This window comes from Brienomyrus brachyistius, chromosome 4 (genome assembly GCF_023856365.1).
Source record: "Brienomyrus brachyistius isolate T26 chromosome 4, BBRACH_0.4, whole genome shotgun sequence".
Lineage (NCBI taxonomy): Eukaryota > Metazoa > Chordata > Actinopteri > Osteoglossiformes > Mormyridae > Brienomyrus > Brienomyrus brachyistius.
Window position 1 is genome coordinate 15,999,666 of NC_064536.1, and position 20,719 is coordinate 16,020,384.

At 46.6% G+C, this 20,719-nt stretch overlaps 1 protein-coding gene across 3 annotated transcripts; it reads left to right on the forward strand.

Moving 5' to 3' along the window:
* Window positions 1–7,921: 7,921 nt before the first annotated feature.
* On the forward strand, window positions 7,922–19,328 carry LOC125740587 (centrosome and spindle pole-associated protein 1-like). Of its 3 annotated transcripts, none has more exons than XM_049011924.1 (26): window positions 7,922–8,056; window positions 9,469–9,592; window positions 9,833–9,914; window positions 10,176–10,294; window positions 10,674–11,014; window positions 11,366–11,449; window positions 12,874–12,953; window positions 13,156–13,252; window positions 13,433–13,490; window positions 13,750–14,021; window positions 14,140–14,249; window positions 14,382–14,466; window positions 14,687–14,753; window positions 14,831–14,978; window positions 15,236–15,361; window positions 15,463–15,575; window positions 15,664–15,813; window positions 15,904–16,047; window positions 16,308–16,415; window positions 16,763–16,829; window positions 16,919–17,045; window positions 17,161–17,294; window positions 17,503–17,546; window positions 17,800–17,863; window positions 17,961–18,067; window positions 18,218–19,328. In XM_049011924.1, exons 2-26 carry the CDS (start codon window positions 9,488–9,490, stop codon window positions 18,437–18,439), a joined length of 3,054 nt encoding a protein of 1,017 aa, XP_048867881.1. In that variant the 5' UTR covers window positions 7,922–8,056; window positions 9,469–9,487; the 3' UTR covers window positions 18,440–19,328. The 3 variants fall into 3 exon arrangements, with proteins under 3 accessions (XP_048867881.1, XP_048867883.1, XP_048867884.1); XM_049011926.1 differs by having other exon boundaries at window positions 7,932–8,501; XM_049011927.1 differs by lacking the exon at window positions 7,922–8,056 and adding an exon at window positions 8,508–9,283.
* The last annotated feature ends 1,391 nt before the right edge of the window (window positions 19,329–20,719 follow it).

The window sequence follows — 20,719 nt, forward strand, 5'->3', positions numbered from 1 at the left end:
CAGGAACCGCAATTTTTCTTGTTCATTAAGTCGCACGCCCAGTGAAAGCAGTCCAGCTACCAACGTGCCGAGAGAGTCAGTACATGTATATGACGATAGAAAAAAAATCTAATTATTATGTTCGCCTGACTAAAACCGGTAAAGTACATGTGAACATGTTAGTCCGATTGAAATCGTACTAAAATCGACTTTCCAACTCGCACTAAGACTCCCGGATAATGTGACTGGGAGTCGATTTTACTCCTGCATGTATATGTTCAATCGGACTCGCACTGGCCAAGGCTCTCTGCACATGCCCTGCAGGTTTCCCCCTCTGGGCAGTAACAGAAGAAGACATTAATCCAGAAGTGGAGCGTAGCAGAGGTTGCGTTGTTGGCGCGCTCCAGGACCATACAGCGGTGTAGCCTGCCTTTGGATAACACCATAGCCACAAGGAGTAGCGTGCATCTCGTTTGCAAAGGTACAAAGCAGTCCTCCCACAGTCCACAAACATGCATTTATGCGAATTGTCTCTAAGTTTGTAAATCTCATAATAAATATGAGAATCAGAATCATTGCCTATCATAATGTATGCATGAAAACACAAATGATACATGCATGTATAGTATATAAGAACATACATACACTGTATAGTCAGTAATGTTTGGACACCTGACTGTTACACTCACAGGGACTTTCATGACATCCCATTCTAAATCCATAGGCATCAATATGGAGCTGGTCCCCCCTTAGCCGCTATAACAGCCGCCAATCTTCTGTGAAGGCTTTCCACAAGATAATGGGGTGTGTTTTTGCCCATGTGAGGTCAGGCACTGATGTTGGACGTGAAGGCCTGGCTCGCAATCTCCATTCTAGTTCATCTCAGAAGTGTTTGATGGGGTTGAGGTCAGGGCTCTGTGTGGGCCGGTCAAGTTCTTCCACACCAAACTCACCCAACCATGTATTTATAAACATTGTCTTGTGCACTGGGGCACAGACATGCTGGGTCAGAAGAGGACCTTTCCCAAAGTGTTCCCACAAAGTTGGAAGCACGGAATCGTCCAAAATGTCTTGGCATGCTGAAGCATTAAGTTCCCCTCACTGGAACTAAGGGGTCTAACCCAACCCCTGGAAAAACAGCCCTATACCGTTATCCCCCCTCCACCAAACTTTACAGTTGGCACAATGCAGTCAGGCAGGTAGCGTTCTCCTGGCGTCTGCCAAACCCAGATTCATCCATCAGACAGCCAGACAGAAAAGTTTGATTTGTTACTCCACAGAACACGTTTGGACTCCTCCAGAGTGCAGTGGTGTCCAGCTTTACACCACTCTACCTGAGGCTTGGCATTGCGTCTGGTGATGTGAAGCTTTTATGCAGCTGCTCAGCCATGGAAGCCCATTCCATGAAGTTACTGCCAGGGGAAGTTTGGCTTCCGCATTTGGAAACATCGCTTTGTTACTTTACGTGATCTGCCACTTCATGACTTAGTTTCTGTTGTTCCTAAACATTTCGACTTTGCAGTGATGCCACTTACAGTTGACCGTGGAATATCTAGCAGGGAAGAAATTTCACTTACTGACTTATTGCAAAGGTGGTATTCTATCACAGTATCACGCTTGAACTCACTGAGCTCTTCAGATTGACCCATTCTTTCACAAATGTTTATATACCTGACTGCATGGCTGTGATTGACTTTATACCCCTGTGGCCATGGGTCTGAATAAAACTCCTGAATTCAATAAAGAGGTGTGTCCCAATACTTTTGTCTATGTAGTGTATTAGTAAAGACGTACTGTATGATGAAACGGTGACTACTGCTGATAATATTAATCTGAAAATGCTTATTTAATTATTTGCTTTGCAAAATTTTGCAATTTGTGTGTGTGTGTGAGAGTGAGAGTGCAGCTAAAATGTTGGTGGCAGTCATACATTTACTTAAGTTGGTCAGCCAGTCCCTGGACCAGCTGGGGTTAAGGCTTATAATTAACAGCTCAGCAATGAAATGACTCTGTCAACCATGAGATTTGAACCAGCAGCCTTCCGATCCTGGGATGCACAACATCCTAACACACACTATTATGTAATGCACTTCAAAGGCATCTTTTACCCATCAAAAACAGCAGTAATATGCCCACCCCCCAAATATTTTATTTATTATTTTGTTTTAATATTTTGGAAAGAAACCAAGATCTGATTCCTTTCTATTTGGATTGTTAGCTTGTTGGTGTAACAAGAAGCCAATTCATCATATCAGCTCATACATTTTCTGCAAAGAGTTTTGAAGACATTTTATTGAGTTGGCAGAATGAACAATTGCTAGCTGAGAAAACATAGTGCATGGATGTGTTTGTTAGGACACTAAAAGCTACCATATAAATGATATGATGCTATCATTTTTGAATTGCTGCAGTGGTCATCCTTGTAGTTTGTGTATTAACATTATACTGCTACTACAAAATTTTAAGGCCTTTAACATACTTTATTTGCTTGACGTTTGCTTTGTTGAAACTAAAAAAAAAACGTGGTGAGCACCCCCGCCGAGCCTGCGATATACGAGCCACCTTATTGTGTTCTGCTCAGCTGTTACATTTTAAATTTCTTCTCGTTGTGTAGATTATGAACATCCACATTCAGACTTGCTTGTCCATACATCCGCAGAGGGACACACATTGTATTATGGATTCACATATATAGTATATATCATGGTTATGGCTTAATTTTAAGTGGATAAAAGTCTTAGTTCTGTAAATATCAGCAGCAGTTTGGCTCATTATGCAGTGAAAGACTCCTACAATTCAAGAGGCGTAAGTTATCTGCATGATAGCATTATTTAATGCACAGCATCATAGCAAATGTGGGATGTCTGGGAATAATTCCCAAAGGCTATTTGGTAATGAATCCAAAGCATTACTCAATGGGAAGGAGGTGTGGCTGTCTGTATGGTATCAGGGCAGCAGAGGGAAATGCTGCTGAGAAATACCTGAACTTATAATTCCAATAATCTCTTCTGAACTCCGCTAACGCACAATTAACCAGCGTCCTGAAAAGGAAAGCTTTCTCTTCAGCTTAGTACTTAATTGATTAATGAAACTGAATTGCATTTGATCATTCTTTCAAAGTCAGTTTAGCAGTGTGAACCAGTGCTATTGTATATATAAAAACATTTAAAACAGTCTGTTATAACATTGAATGACCAGGTTTCTTTGTGCTTCTTTTAGGCTTTGATTGTCACAATTCAATATTTGGTGACAATAAATTGTTTATTATGTGAATATTTTTATTTCAAAAAGTGTATTAATTATTAAGGCTATTGTCTGTTTCTTTATGGGGACGTCTTGTAGTGCAGATTTCTATTCCTCTCCCCCCCCATTTTTAAAGCTTTCTGTGCCATATATCTCTCTTTACCGAGTTGTGCAGACTTTCCCTCAAGGAGGAACCACCATTAGCCGCATGACTTAATGCATTTTGGATTGAGCTTTCTGTGATAGATAATTCAGGCAGACTTTTTCCTATTACAAGGAGTACATGTATATTAGGCTAGTAAACAGATACCGTGTCGCATAGCTCAGTAACTGTTATATCTTACTTACCATGCACTACCTTTGCCATTATTAAGAATAGCGGGAGATAAACAGTATATCAGGTGGAGAGATAAGCTGATTCCCGTGTGCGACGCTGAACAGGCAAAATGAACCACTTGTGAAAGCGAATAAAGACTGAAAAAGAGGAAGTTTTATTAAGATAAATATTATACGTATTATAAGTACTGCAGAGGATGACAGGTTTGTACATGTCGTAAAGGGATATTACGAGACACTGAAGATGATAATTGTAAGGAAAAGTAGTAAAGACGTCCCAGCGTTCTTGGTTGACGATTTGAGGCAAAATCTGAATCTCTATTGCTACATGACCGGCGAAGACTGGGGGAAATTTTTGTTGGCACAGTTTGGTACTGAAGGAGGCACCATGATGGGAGATTCTTAGGGCGTAAAGCTGACAGAGAATATATGCAAGATACACAACAGAGAGGAGCAAGTGCAAAGGATTTCATACATATAATAGTGCGATTACAGGCACAATACAGACAACATTCATCTATACATATATAACACACACTCATCATACACCATGTGCAATGTTTACAAACGGCAGGAGCTGCTGAAACGTCTGATAACACTGAGGAAGAAGCTGTTTTTGAAGAGTTTCTTTTTTTTGGTGTGAGTGACGCGAGTCCTTTAGCTGAGGGAGGTGGTTGAAACATCATGCTTGGGATGGGAGGGGGTCCCCGTAATCCATTTTGGCACATTTAGTGGTGCGTTAGATGTAGAGGTGTTCAGACGGAAAGGTGGCACCGAAGGCCCTTGTGAATATTTACTGTAGTTTTTTCCTTAGTGACAGAATCCATTCCACCATACCAATCTGGAATGGAACCTTCCAAGATGTGTGGGTAAGGGACCTCCCAAGTGGATCATTTAAAGTATTTCTTGGAGCTGAAAGACAAACGGGGGGGAATTGGTCACTTCAATAATATGTCAATCGGCAGGGTACCAGCGGTAAAATTTACCGACCGGGGTGGGTGCAGGAGTGCTGTGGGTAAAATTCTCAGACCAGGGGAGAGGGTGTCACGCCGGCAGATCATTTGGTCAAATTTTTGAATTTTTTACTTTACCCTGATGCTAAGGATACTCTAGAATTTTTGCGCACGTTCATTTAATTGTGTTCCCTCCACATCTCTTCACAATTTGTCTACCACTCTACCACTACTAGTTTCAAACACATAGGAGATGTAATATTAGTCCTGTATCGTCGTATCATTTTCTCCTTCTGTTGGGCTACTTTTTGCCGGTTTGTTTGGCAGTAAAACAACCAGTAGCCTAGACTCCAGTGTGAAAAAAAAGGCTCCAGGGGTTGGTTAATGAAACTGAAACCCTTGTTAAAATAGTGTTTGAGGTTTCATGCCTACATATGCACAGCCTGGCAACCAAGTGATTGAACATTCCTGTCAGGGTCAGCACCCGTCCAGCTCTGCCCTTTGTGTCTCCTCCCGGTTTGGCCGGCAGGTGTTGTCGGCCAGCCTGTTCCCTACCCTGTCTCTTGTCCTTCAGCCCCGGTATGCTCCATTAATTCCCTGGTTAACGCAATCGGTTGAGTAGGTGGATGGCTTGGGGACTGCATTTTCCCCAGTCCTGAGTTCAAGGCTGGCTAATGACCAGTCTTATCTCTTTCTTTGTATATGAGTTTCTGTTCCTCAGCCTTTTATGTTTCCTTTCGAGTTTCCTGTTCCAGGTTCTGTTCCAGTTTTATGTTGTTCTTTGTTTTCTTATTTGTTTCCCTAATGTAGTATTTCCCTGTTTCCTTAGTTTCAGGTCTCTAGTTCCTTAGTTTTGTGTTCTTTGTTTGGCTCTGTGGGCTAAGCCTGCGTGCCTGTAATCAGAAGGTCGCAGGTTCAAACCCAGCCTCAGACTGTGGGTCCTAGAGCAAGGCCCTTAACCCCCAGCTCCCTGGGCGCCGCTACGGGTGGGAGCCCTTCGCAGACAACTTCCTCTATGAAAAAAGAGCAAGTTGTGGGAGGCGTAAAAGACAATTTCCCTACGGGGATCAATAAAGCATCGATTATTATTATTATTATTGTTAGTTGCTTCACCTGCATCTTGTTGTCCTGTGTCTTTGTTGATTGGTTGTTTTTGATGATTCACACCTGCCTTTTGTTAGTCTTTGTTATCAATGTATTTGAGTGCCTGCCTTTGTTCATTTCCACAATTGAGCATTGTTCATGTTCTTTTGTGTGTTGGTTATGCTGCCTGTTCTCTGTATTACCGGTTTCCCTTTGTAGGTTGTTTATGGTTTTATTAGTAGTGTTCTGCCCCTGTTTGATTGGATACAATCCAACCCAGATTGGATTGGATAAAACTACAGCTGTCCACCTCACTGCATAATTAAATGTACACCTGCACTATCCTGTTTCCACCAAAACAGTTTGTCAGGAGCTCCACAGGGTCAATATTCTTAGTTAGGCTACTATAGCCAAAGCTTTGGTCACTTGTGTGAATGCCTAACAGTGCAAATCTCGGGCAAAGTGAAACATGTATTGTTCCCCGATGAGTGCACCTTCCCTGCCTTTCCCAAATCCAGGAGAGTTATGGTGTGGAAAAGACCCAAAAGGGTTGCCACCCATACTGTTGCATAGGTAGAGTCAGGGACGGATTACGGACCGGGCCAGCGGGGCCGCTGCCCAGGGGCCCTTGGGGTGCAGGGGGTCCATGGGGCCCCTAGCCCAAAACAATTTGCAACACTTATCAACAATGTATTTTCGTTTGTCTATTTTAGAGGGCCTACATTCTTTGATCCTTTGCCTACAAGGGCCCCTGACCCTATAGGGAGGGTGTTTGGCTGCCAAGGGCCCTTGAATTGTGGTGGTTGTGGCGGTGGTGCTGGTGTTGGTGGTGGTGGTGGTGGGTGGGGGGGGGGGCCCTCGCGAACGTTTTGCCCATGGGCCCACACAACCCATAATCTGTCCCTGGGTAGAGTGCAGCACTTGGGTGGGTCAGTGATGGTTTGGGCTGCAATATCATGTCATTCGCTAGTCCTGCTACTTGTTCTAGATGGGCTTGTCACTGCTGAGGACTACCAAACCATTCTGCAAGACCGGTGTTCACCCAATGTATTGTGAAGGTAGTGCTGTGTATCGGGATGATAATGCACCAATACACACAGCAAGACTGGTGACAGAGTGGTTTGATCAACATGAAAGTGAAGCTGAACATCTCCCATGGTCTGCACACTCACCAGATCTGAATATTGTTGAGCCACTTTGGTGAGTTTTTGGAGGAGCAAGTGAGGAACCATTTTCCTCCACCAGCTTCACGAAGTGACCTGGCCACTGTTCTGCAAGAGGATTGGTTGAAAATCCCTCTGGCCTTTGTGCAGGACTTGTATCTGTCATTCCCAAGATAAACTGATGCTGCATTGGCTGCAAAAGGAGGCTCTACACCGCACTGTTAAATTATGGTGGTCTATAATCAGGAATTTCAGTTTCATTGTCCAAGTCCTGTAGGTAGAAATGGTCTATTACAGCTGGGATGAAGATAATATCTATTCTGAAAGCTGTCGCTAAAAATGCAAATAACAGACATGTTGCTTGTCTTGTATTCATAAGTATAATTTCTGGAAATTTTGTCTTCATGGAGCCCCTGGACCCTGCCTTATGGTAGGTCTGCTGCTGGCTGAATAAAATAGTACAATGCTTTTATTTAAAGCGATGTACAATTGAGAGCAGAGTCAGTCAATCCATGGACAAAGTGGGGGTAAAGGATGTTGTTTAACAGCTAAATCGTTCTTCTCACGATCGGATTTGAACCAGCAACATCCTGGTTATTGATTCAGGACACTCCCTGAACCACACACCTCCTGTATGAAATTTAAGCACCTTGTTTTGTAGTGTTCATTAAAGGGTCTCACACAGCCTAAGGACACTTCCCTCTAACAATGATTGTTACCAGGAGTGGGGTTTGAACCCACAAGGACAATAATCTTAAGGTCAACGCCTTAACCACTTGGCCATCCTGGTACATGAAGTCAGGTGACTATAAATTAACAACTGCAGGAGAATGCTGCGCTACATTCCCTAATAACGGCATGAAAGGCCTTAAAAGAATGCTTTTTATGGCATTGTTTATGAAACCAGCTTTCCATGGAGACTTCGATGTAGCCAGTGGTTCGTAGCTTAGTGATTAATGTTGCTTTTTATGCATTAATGAAAAATATGCATGTCTGTCAATGGCTGTAAAATATCACACCTGTAATCATGTGAGTGATTGCGCGCCTGCGAATGCTTTAGATTAGTTTTACACTAATAAATAAAGAACGGAAACTGTTCTGATCCAGACACACATCCTCGATGAGGGTGCGGAGCCTACTCCGGACCACCAGGGGTCGCTCTGAATGTGGTTTCCGGTTACCCGCTTCCTCTGATTTACTGGCGCTCGAGGATCCGTCGCTTCTGCAACTTTCTCTGCATCTGTTGCCGTCCGCCAGTCGAGCCGTTTTCATGGGCTTTTTGTGGAATTCGCTAACATTGTGAGCCGTCAGTTTTAAACATTTTTCGTAAATCATCTGAGCGCTAGACTAACGACCCATTTAGATAAGTAGTTAATGGCTACTTTGTGTCCCAGATTGTGCTCTGAATGGATTTTTAAAAAACGAAAATCATTTCTTTTCGCCGGAAAGCATAGACCAAGCAGCCGAAATATTCGGCATTTTTTGGATTTGTGTGTTTTTGTTTAGCGGCGGTGTCAGTTCAGCTAATGGTGGCTGGTATGAGACGGACCCAGTTACCCAGATCTCTGGCTAGGGGTCCCGTAACACATGTGTTTACCGCCTTATTCTTTGGCTGACATTTGAAAATGCATTTTGGAAATCTGCTTTTGTGGCTAAGAAAGGACGGGACTGCAGTCCACAGTTTGGAGATTGTTGAAATGTTGAATAATAAAAGAAGAGTGCATGCATGTTTTGGATTGCAAAGGTGCATCGACCAATGGGACGCTGGTGCCGGACTTCGCCGAACACTTATTTTTACAGATTACATAATTGGAAAATACGATGATTAAACTGAGACATTTTCTTTACTTAACGGCATTTAGTTATGCTCTCTCAGCACCGTGTTTTACACATATAGTTTGTATTAGTGACTAGGAATACTTTCTTATAATGAACCAGACAAAAAGATCGTATAATCCATTAGAAAGAAAACAATCATTTATAGTAGTTTGCAAAAGAGAATGTGATACGAATGCAGTTCATTATACACATTTAATCCCTAGACAGAGCTAGAGTAAAACATTAGTCTGAGAAGTTGCCAGATCCGATGTTGGCGATGCATTGTGATTAAATTGGCTTTTGGCACAGTGACAGCTGGCAGTGGTGAATGTGTGGGCGGAATAGGAAGGACAGGCGGATAGTGCAGTCACAATTCATGCACGTTACGTGTGTATGTGGTGCATGTCAGTTCACGTGTGGTCTGTGAGGAGGGGGCAGCCTCTAGACCCAGAATTGTCCTATGTGGGGTGTTTTTATGCTGACTAAAATCTCTGACGTATCTGTCTTCTCCAGGTGTGAACAATGTACTGACTAGACCATTTTATATGCTTGAGCCATTTTTTGTTTACCAGTTGAAGTCGGGTGATGTATTTGCTCCCAAAAGAGTTTTATTAGCTGAAAGCTGGAAGGAGTTGAAAATATCTGGAACGCAGTTTGCATGGACAGCTCAGATCTAACTCTTAAAAACAGGAATTCTAATAGTGTCAGGTTGGACTGATTTTTGCTGACCTAAACCACTCTCTGTCCTTTTCATACCTGCAGCTTATTTCTTACAAAATGTTTCTCAAAACAATACTACCATTGTTTAAAATGAGCAATAATATTGGAATATTGGAACAGCTTTAACCGTGAAACCACATTAAATCTTGGATTACCGTGTATCTTGTCCTCAGACTACCTTTCGACTGGTGAATGGAGATGGATGATGATCTTGAGAGCTTTCTGGAAGAACAGAGGGCTAAAGTGGCTGAAGACAAGGCCAGCCTGGAGCAGGACCCTCCCTATATGGAGATACGGGTATGTACGTCCCAAGAGCCATGCTTAAAGGATTCTGGGAATAAAACTGTCAATGAATCATAATGTTGATGGATGATTTCATTTCACAGACATATAAAGTATTTAAACAGGCTGTGAGGGCCTGGACTGAACCTTCTGGCTTTATGTAGGGGGCTTGGTTGTTTCAGGTTGTCTCCTGTGGATAAGGTATAGGAGATGCAGTGTGAGATTATTGTGTGTGCCTTGCTTTTTTTCCCACAGACCAGGCCTCAGAGTAAGCATGACTCCACTGGTAAAGAAAACATCCCATTGGCCCCTGCGCCACACCACAGCCAATCAAAAGGTACAGCTAGAGGTGACGAATCCTGTTCATCCCCATGAACACCTGGTACACCAGGAATAGCAAAACCAATGACTCTGTTCAGGCAGTTCGGAACAGGAGAATAAAAATCAAACGGAGTGATTTTTCTTTCTCAAACGTGGCCAGACTGTCAGTGTTGGAGTTTTCTGCCTTGAGTGTTTATGAAGCTGCAGCCTAATCTATGGGGCAGGGGGGAGTGGTTAGGTTACCTGCTAACTTCGCATCCTGCTCTCTGCTCCGCAGAAGAAGGTCCCGGCCTGAGTTTGCCCCTGGGGGAGGAGTATGAGAGGAAGAAGCAGAGGCTTCAGCAGGAGCTGCGTCTGGATTACAGACGCTACATGGCTCAGGTCAAACCAACTAAGGTAATGAAAATCAGGGCTAGCAGTCTGACATTGGGGCTGGACACTCATGATAAACATTGGGATCTGCATGTGACCCAGAAGGTCATGGGTTCGAATGTCGGTAGAGTAATATCACTGTTGGGCCCTTGAGCAAGCCTCTTATACCCAACTACTCCAGCGACTCTGACCGGCTCTGCTCCCCGTCCCCACAAATATGGCTGCTAAGTTGGCTATAATTCAGAGTAGCTGTACTGTGCAGTAAACTGGCCAGGCTCAGTCAGTAGATGCTATCCAAGCTTGACATGATGTGATATATCTAAGGTAATGGCACTGTCATGAAATCCACCGAACTCGCCAGTAACATCTGGCCCGTACGGCAAACCGGTTACTGTCATACCAGATGCGGGGACCCAGCTGGGGGTCCAGAACTGCTCCAGAAAATTCTGAGGTTCCCCTCAACCCAAATCAAGAGGCACGTCAAGAGTATCGGCCAAAGAGAGACGCGGCCACTTCAACAGAGGAGGTGCCTTGGCCATCCAGGGGGCGGGGTCAGGGGATGGAGGTGGAGACTGACCGGGGAAGCAGGTTCAGGGATGTAGTAGTGGACTCGGGGCTGGACTGCTCCAGTGAAGAGATGGACCTCCTGGATTGGGACCGGGATGGCAGGAGACGTATCAGGCGCCATCAGGACCTTAGAAGTTCTGACAGAAGACGGCAGGAGAAATACTACGGAATAGACAGGTAAATATACTTCACTGCAGAATCCTGTAGCACCTAAATGTCTCTAAAGAACAGTTTGGCACATGCCCTCTAATATAGCGTTTCTCAGTCCAGTCCTGGGGGACCCCTAGACAGTCTATGTTTATTTTCTCTGCCAGGTTCCAGTCGTGTGTATAAATGAAACTGCTTAGAAAATCTGAAAAATGTTTAAGCTCCTTGCTTGTGGAGTAACATACTTTTTCCCTTTTTCAATTTCATACCCTTTATCAACATAATAAAATCGCTTTGGTAAATTTCATTAATGCATTTATTTTTCGTGCCATGTTCTGTGATATCACAAAGCTAAATCAATGGAATTGCTGTGTCTGATAGACTGCTCAGGCAGAAGGAGGTGGAGCCCCCTGCAGTCCTGGGGGACTATAGACACAGAAGACAAGGGACTGCGCTACCCAGGCAGTATGTTCAGCTATTTCATTTTGAAAATCCATCACTATGTTGTTCACAGCACCGTGGAACAGTATTTCTCAAACCAGTCCTCGGGGACACCCATATGGTCCACGTTTTTGCTCCCTCCAAACTCCCAGGAATTGGGAGAGAGCAAATACTTGGACTGTCTGGGCCTCCCCAAGGACTGGTTTGAGTAACACTGCCGTGCAGAAAGATATGCAGTAAAACCTCGGATTGCGAGTAACTTGGTTTGTGAGTTGTTTTGAAATTTGTAAATAAATTTGAACTTGATAAACGAGCGAGGACTAGCATTATGAGTATTATGTATATGCTTTGCCTGCCGAGCGTCACGTGATCACAACTGAGCCGATGGTTCTTCTCTCTTTCTCTCACTACGGTATTGTGGATAATCGTTTCCCAAGCTCGGTCCAACCTGGCCTCACTCATACAGTCAAAATTTAGTAGAAAAACACCACCCGAATAAGGGCATAGCAGTGCGAGCGTTGAATCTGTTTAACGACAATGCAATGTCCACATTTCCGCAAAATCAAAAAGGAGGCAAAAGCGGCTGTCATTGGACAGGTTCCTTGTTAAAGTCGCACAAAAAGAAAGATTCCAGTGAGTCAGATAGCAGTGATTCCGTTAGTCATAGTGAAAGTCGTCCTACAAAATAACCCTCCTCTTCTCCTCTCTCTCGTCTCCCTCACACCATCCATGGTTATTTTAAAAAGTAAAATAAAGGTTAATTTGTTTTATGTATTTTTACTTTTATATTTTGTATTAATCATTTTTTATATTAATATTTTTGGGTTGTGGAACGAATCAGCTGAGTTTCCATTATTTCTAATGGGAAAATTTGCTTTGATATACGAGTGCTTTGGATTACAAGTGTGTTTCCAGAACGAATCATGCTCACAATTTGTTGTTTTACTGTATGCCTCAAATTCTGAGAGTCTTTGTGATTTGCTGTTATTGTGGTTTCAAAGTGGGGTCCAAACTTATAAAAGGTTGCAGTCTTTCATGCTTAACCTGTTCGAAGTTTGGACCTGACCTTGGTTTTAGTCTCAGGACTAAATATTCTTTACATATAACTGGGCAAAAAACTCTGAAAACGGACTTGTAGAAAAGCAGTTTTATGTGTTTTAAAGGTTTACTAGTGAGATATCAGCAGCTGCAATGTTGAAAGCAAACCACCAGTGTGAATAGATTTGTTCCCTTGGCTGGCTGAGCGTCTGGCCTGTGTGACCTGGCCTGGTTTGGGACTGGCCTCTCTGGCGGGAATGGCAGGATGCAGACAGGAATCAGGCAGATTTGTCTGGGCTAAAAATAAACACCAAAACCCCCCCCTGTGGGGTCATGGGGGTGGCTATTGGGTTAGGATTAGGAGAGGGAGGTGATTTTGCCAGTACTTGACCCGACTTCATTTGTCCCAGGGTACAGACAATGGTCCCAGTTCGGTCCAGATTAGGTCTCGATGATGACAGGCTACAGTACACCTCTGGACTTATGATTGGTAAGATCTCTGCCTTCGGTGTTAACAAATGAAACATCTTTTTTTTTTTTTTTATGGCAGCAAGTTTGAAAGACTTCCATGAACTGGCTGTGGTGCTCTTTCTGGGCCCATGCTGGTGTGGTGTCGTCTTAAATGTAAAGTGGTCTCTAAGATTGTGTGACTGCAGTATGGGGGAGATGTACCATGACACCTGGGTCCACAGGCCACCCGGAGGCAGTGGCAGAGCAACGGAGGAGGAAGGAGCACTACCGGCAGGAGCTGGAGGAGCAGATTGCCCAGCAGAGGAAGAACAGGAGGAGGTCAGGGGCTAGCGGAGTATTTCGCATCCTGGGCAAAAAGATGGTGCTGTAGAATTAGCATGTTAGCATTTGGATGCTAGCGTGCGCTTGTTTGTGTGTGGCCACGGAGCAGCTGCTCCGGCGCTGAGGTACTCGGCGGCTGGTGATGTATTTATTTTTACTCCCCATTTCCCTCTGCAGGGAGAAGGACCTGGAGCTCGACGTAGCCGCCACCGGGGCCACTGACCCTGAGAAACAGGTCTTTTTTTTTCTGCTCTTCTGATAACACAAAAAAATGCCCCATGGATGGGTTCATCCTTATTTTGTTTTTACATTTGATTGTTTTAAATCTTTTGATTTTTGCATTTGGAAAGTCCTCCGTGTTTATATGGGGTCTGTAGATCCGCTCGGATGTATCACCTTTACAGTAACTGGTCCCATCTCTGCATGCTGGCTCAGAACCTCCAGCACCTCCGTATTTCAGCACAGGGGTGATGCGAGTCTGTTTCACCTGCCAGCCGGATCGAATTCCGCAGCTCTGGGCCATCGGGGGCGGGGCTGTGCTGCAGCGGCCCTGGGCGGGGGCCGAAGGTCTCCGCTGGGGAAGCGGTCTGAGGAGGTCCCCCTGCAGTCCGCTCCTGGAGAAGACGCCCCCAGAACGGCCACGCGTTGCCTTTCCTTCCCCCCTGCTGGGGGTGTATGAGTCCATCGGGGACAACAGGCTCTCTCCGGCGAAAGAGACCTTCAGCAGGGGTGTTTGGAGTGCGATGAGGGATGAGGCCCTCCACAGGTATAGTGTCACTAAAGGTCTAGTTTCCCAAACTGAGTAATATACCTAAATGTGTGTTTTTTTTACTGTACTATTCATTTATGTTACTATGTCATTTATTTATTTTCTTGGTGCTTAGTGTCCCTCCTCCCCAGCCGTCCACATTGACTGATGTCTACAGGACCTTCAGTGAACAGGCCTGTTTCTGCCAGGGGTCCAGGAAGGCCCAGCGGCCCAGCTCGGCCCACTGTAAGTAGCCCAAACATTTAGCAGCCTCGGTGTCCCTACTTGGGCCTTGGTATTATGCATGTTCTGTGCCGGGCAGCCAGATGGGTAATTGGGAGGATAAGCTGATGCTTTTGCCATGTGTCTGTCCTGCAGGGGGAGAGCCAGACCTTCCTGTCTTTGCCCCATCCCAGAACTGCTGTCCATCCCCATCACGGGCACAGCGAGCCAGCCAGTTAACGTAAGTGTCACATGTACTTTGGAGATTTGCAGCAGGGATGATCCTATAAGCCACAATGTAGGTGGGCCCACTTTCAAAGAGGGAGAGCTACACCGGCATCTGATCTCCACCTCTGGGATCAGGCTCTGGGATCAGGCTCCCTGGTGCACAAGGGATAGCTCAGCTAGGCTAAAATGCTCGACTAACTTTAGCCACCGCTAATGCTAATACCCCTCTCCAGGCCAGGGATGACGGCCACACCTACGGAGAGACCCACACCGACCTACCAAGAGGCCCTGAAGAAGCAGGTATGGTGGAGTCGGGAAGTCCGTTACAGTGCCTCCTTGTCTCCCCACCTGGTGTCACAGTGTCCTCCACCCTCCAGATCCAGGAAAGGCAGGAACGCCGGAGAAAGGAGCTGCAAGAGAAGGAGCAGTACGAAGCCAGGCTGGAGGCGGAGAGGAAAGCTTACACCCCCTGGGGGCGGGGAGGTGGCGGTGCACCCCTCAGAGATCACCTGGGCAACCTCATCAGTGCGTTTCCATCAGCCTCGCATGAGACGCGGAGACGCTCACAATACAGGCGACCGTGAAAATTTCATAAAGCTTATAGTGTTTACTTACAAGTTATGGCTGGATATGATGGAGTCATTATAAAAGCAGTGACCCCCGATCAGTGGATTTCTTAACCGCCTGGAACCGGCTGTGTTTCTCTCACGTCACGTTAGTAATGCTGGTCTGTGGTTAGCAGTCTAACCTGTTTGTGAGAAACTATTGCTGTGTTTCACCAGCTGACCTGAACCAGATGCACAAGTCCAACCAGGTGGCATACCTACGTCCCGAATCACTGGGCCGCTGTGGGATTGGGCCCCTGGACAGGAAGAGTGAAGGGAACTCGTCTGACCTCAGGGTCCCAGGTACTCGTCCCCTGTACAGCCCCTCTGAAGGGATCGTTGTAGCTCTCTGGTTCTTGTGTCCCACTTCCCATGCCTGAGCTCAACCTCTCTGTGGCTCTCAGATGGTGCACTGGCTGATGCGTCTTCAGCGCCCCCTGGTGGCACCTCAGTAGGATTCTCCACACCCTCACCCGCTCATCAGAAAGACAGTTATAAGGACTACCTGAAACAGCAGGTGAGGGTGCAGCTGTTGTCATTCTTCTGTTGTGGGCCCTGCTGGCTGTGAAGTAGCCCATGTTCCTGAGGGCCCCCCCCCCACCCAGATTGAGGAGAAGCGCCGACGCCAGGCTGAGGAGCGACAGCGGCTGAAGGTGGAGGAGGAGATGGAGGAGCGGAGGCTGGAGGAGCAGAGGGCGCAGATCCGGCGGGAGTATGAGGAGGAGCAGGAGAAGAGGAGGAGGAAGGAGATGGAGGTCGGTGTCCTGAGCAGAGAGAACCACGGGCTCCCCATGACGATGCTGCAGGTCCCGGAGCTCACGCCCCCCCCCCCCCTCCTCCGTCAGCAAAGGGCCAAGAATGAGGAGCTGTTCAGGCAGGCAGAGGAGCGGCGGCGGGAGGAGCAGCGCAGAAAGCAGGAGCGTGAGAACCGGGAGAGCGAGAGCCAGAGGAGGCAGCAGGAGATGGAGCGGCGGGCCCGGCTGGAGGAGGTGCTCTGCACACGATTAAACATCTAATGCTCCCGAAATGCCCACTGAGGCAGCTGGAGCCTGTCCCAGAATGCCAAGGGGCTGGGTGATGTCACAGGCTCATAACGGGAACAAAAAAGAAAGCGAATGAGAATATAAAGTATGCGAGAACAAAAATCTCATTCTATCTGTTGAGGTAGTTTGTAGGTTTAAACTGCATGGGGGGGGGGGGTTCATGTAGTCAGCTGACCTCATTAATAGGCCCCCCATGCCGTGGCCAGGTGCCCAGGGAGCCCTCTCCGCCAATCCCCACCCTGCAGAAGAGACCCACCTCCCAGTACAAGCCACGCCCTCCGAGCAACAGTGGACACCCTGCACCTCTGCAGCCTGTGAGTCTCTATCCCAGTGCTTCCAAATCCGGTCCTTGGAGACCCACAGTTGGTCCACGTTTTTGCTCCCTCCGAGCCCCCTAACAGACAGTCCACCTAGCTCGGAGGGAGCAAAAACGTGGTCTGCCTGTGGGTAGCTGAGGACCGGATTGGGGGAAACGCTGCTGTAGCCTATTATACTGTTGCTACATATCTTGTAGCCCAGGGGTTTATCATTAGGGCTGGAAGTTGGTTATAAATGGTTGAGAGGTAATTGATTGTCAGTGTTGCAGGATTCAGTTAGTCTGTAGTGACGATGGTAGCGATTAGGGATTGATGGCTGTGGTGGGCCCCCCCCCCCCCCCCAGGAACACCATCTCCCTGGATCACAGTCCCCACCCGTTCCTGCCAGGAGGAACCAGCTGAGGGCCGCAGGTACAGTGTTAACTGCCATGTTCCATGTTACCTGTGGTCGCCCAACTGCTCCAAGCTGATGTTTGTCTGTCTGCGCCTGCCTGCGCCAGAAGAGAGACGGGGCATCCTCAGCGAGCTGTCTGCACTGCGCAGACAGCTGCGCAGTGAACAGCGACGCCTGGAAGAGCAGCTGCTGCAGGTGGACATGGAGGAGCTGGACACGCCCCTGAGCGTCGGGTACGAGGAAGTCTGCAGCTCTGCATGTCTGTTAGTGCAGAGCTCTCAGGTGTTTGTGTATGGCAGGGGGGTTACATTGTGTTCTGGCAGTAAGACAATTCCATTTAATTTGTAGAAGCAGCGAGCGCCCCCTGCTGGATGCGTTTGACATGGCCAGACTGCGCCTCCAGGCACCGGTCAAGAGACCCGCGACTAAAACTGAAGAATCAGTTAACATCCAGAATGGGCTCGGCCAATCCAGAAACAGAGGCAAGTCCAGGGATTGGCCAACTGCCTGGAGTGGGTGGGACCACAGACTAGAGCCCAACACTGCTCACTCAAATATATAAAGATGATACTATCCTTCGCTATCACTGCTCCTCTTCGAATAATGGCTTCCCGAGCATGCCCACTGATCACATCCTCCATGGCACATCTAGGAAAGCCGAAGCTTGTCTGACACGGTTTCTCTCTGTAGGTGCGAGCCAGCTGTCAGATCCGGCCCGGCAGACCCACGGCTCGGTGAGTGGCGTCTGGCCCACGGGCTCGACACCAACGCCAAAGAAAATCCACGGCCTCTTGCCGGCATGACGCTACATTACCGTCCTACTGTTATCTCCGTATTTTCAGGCCAGCGTTTTGTTCTTTGCCTCCTCCGGCTTTTACCAGTTTCAGCTTATTTTTCCCAGCCAGATTTGCTGGGCTCTCCTCCGAAGTCACTAGCGCTCTGTCGGTATGACATCGTCCTAAACCCGGTGCATGTTTCCTGTTCTAGCGGACGAACCGCGTGGAGCGTCCGGAGAGGAGTTCGCTCCTGGAATCGGAGAGCGCGTTCATTGGTAAGGCCCAGGTACACCGTGATACTTTAGGCAGGTCGTGACATCAGTAGCTTTGGTATGTGTCCGCCGTGCGGCCTGAGCTAAGCTTGTTACTCAGGTCCAGGCGGCCAGGCGATCTCGGTCCCGCCAGACCCAAACCCCAACACCCAACAACTCTCGGCACGGGAGCGACGGAGGATGGCGAGGAAGGCCGACTTCCACAATGCAAGTCATCACCCTTGTTCCCGCTTTGTCCTTTTAGAAAGACATTCACAGATCGCGCTCATGCACGCACATGTTGGCGGGTCTCGTCAGTCTTTCCCACCGAAAGGTGCCGCAGGGCTAACTAACCCCTGACCCATCTGCGCTCTGCAGGAGACGAGATCCAGAGGGAACAGGCAGCCCACGGAACGAACCAACAGTTCCTGCATGCGCTCTGAAGCCGGCTCGATGGGCATGGTTGGCGGTGAGACTTGGCTAAGACCCAGTACCTCGGATACGCTGAAGAGTTTGCTGACGGATCAGGATCAAGGGGAGAGCCCAGCAGGAAGGGCCCTGGGGTCTACCTGGGAGGGCCCATCCACCTACCATGGCTAATCGCACGTCGCCCCTGCACGTCCTGTCCGCACACTCATCCCAGCCTCAAGCAGTGCTTGGGTCTTCCCACGAAGGAGTATCGCAAGTTCCAGCACCTTAAAACTGGCTCAGACTCCCCAGTGAAAATGTTCACTACCTCTTGTTCATTTAAAAAAAAAAATGCTGGATCAGTACTGTCATAACCCCCAGCGGAAGGAAATCTTGAAGGATAAATATTTGAAGGTGCTCAAGATGGTTTTAACAAACCTTTTTAGTGAACGTTAAGACAAAACGAGCACAAAGGAGATTCTGCAGAAGACAAACCTGAGAAACATTATAATCCGCAATGCTACCTTGTACTGAGGTTCGAGCTCTGTGCCAAAGGCTAAACTGTACTTAGATCATCTGACCAGCAGGAGGCACTATGCCTCATGTTGCAGTTTTACTTTCTTTTATCCTCCTGGGGCCTGTACTGCGAAGCGGGGTTACTGGTTTATCGGGGTAACTTGTCGGATTTAAGGTAGTCTGGGCAAAATGTAAGTGAACGAATATGAAGTCGATTTAAACTGTACCACCATAAATTCGACAAGTTACCCCGATAAGTCAGTAACGCCGCTTCGTAGTACAGGACAGCTTTTCGGATCCGTGGCCTGAACGCAGACGCCGGCCTGAGGTTTCAGTTGGTTGCCGATATGGAAGCCGATGAGATTAATATGTAAAACGGGTAGATAGTACAGTATTTATACAAGAACATTTGGTTACTGTTAAAGCAGTGAAATCCAAAGATGCTGTATTTCGTAACGTAGTCTTTCATATGCACCCGTATAAGATGTATAGTTTGAAATTTTAGCGTAATTTGTTTTCCTTTGTGTTCTCCATAGAATATTTAACTAAAAATATTTTAACAGTGTTTTGGTGCTCGTTTATCATACTCTGGCTTTGTCCCCACACTGCGTCTTTACCAACCCATTACCGCTGCACTCAGCTAAATTAGCTAAATTGAAAGATTACTTTCCCAAGAGCTTCTAACTCCCTTTTGGACCGGGTCAGTCCCACATAGTCGCAGCTCTGCCGTTTCCGTTTGCCTGACCTTCACGGTTAATCGCCTGTCCCACTGAGTAACGTAGTATCGTTACAAAACTATGCAAGCTTAAGAGACACAGGATAAACAATAGTAACATCATAAGTAAGGTTTTGTTTCTCACAGCGTGCGATATGTTGTGTGATGTCAACCACAGGGTTTAACCCAACAGGTAGAGCCAGTATGCAATAATATTCCACCCACTGACTTCCGTTATTACTCAATTAACTCAGAACACCATGCGAAATTGAGTATGGTCCAAAATGCAAGTGAAAATGTTCCCCCGCAACACATAACTGTATTGCATCTTTTAATGTGATTTTGGCTGCACGCTGAGGCAGGTATGTTCATTATTTAGGCTTGCTTTTGCTACTACAATTGGCCAAATCTCAAACTGCAAGTACACTAAGCGTGATCCCACCTCTGCAGGTTAGTGAGGTCTACGCGGTAGCATAAAATACGTCATATCTATGGTTCAGATCAAAACACCATGTCTGTTGTGTTTAAATGTGATTTCCTAAATGGATTCAACTGCAAAAATTGGGAAAAAAGGGTAAACTCCAGAAGGCGACTGTCTTCCACAAAATGTATTAAACTAGTAATTCCAGACGTTCTCCTGATGGACGTATTACATCTCAGCGTGAAGAAGCAGAACATTTACTCCCCGGCCTTATCGGCAGCTTTCAAACTACTAAGTAAGACACCAAGTCATAATCTTCTCAGTACGAATGTCTTTGGTAAAAAAAAGATAATATTTTGGCATAAGTATCCCAGCCAATAAACTGATAATGTCTTACCTGCATGGGGTGGTTCAGTCTAAGTGCAAATTTTACGTTTGCATGTCCGTAAATCATTTACTCCTGATTTCATCCGTTAGCTTCGGGAGAGAGAGTTTGGGCGACTGCTGGATATACTGAGATTGCAAGGCTATGGAGTAGTTTTAAAACGGGTGATTTAGTTGTGCTGCGAGTAGTGGAACTCTGGAGATGAAAAGTTTCGCTGTGACAGAAATACGGACTGTCATAAGAAGTTCAGCTGCGCGCTGCACACGTCCAGAAACCCGTTTTTTTTAATGAAGCGCAAAACAGCAGCGCTCATCTCTATGCAGCCCATATGTTTAGACACCTGCTACAATTAGGTTATATTTAGACACCCACTAACTGCTCCTATACAGGTGAGGAAGTGGAAATGCACTGAGGTAAACTGCATGGAAAGCTCTT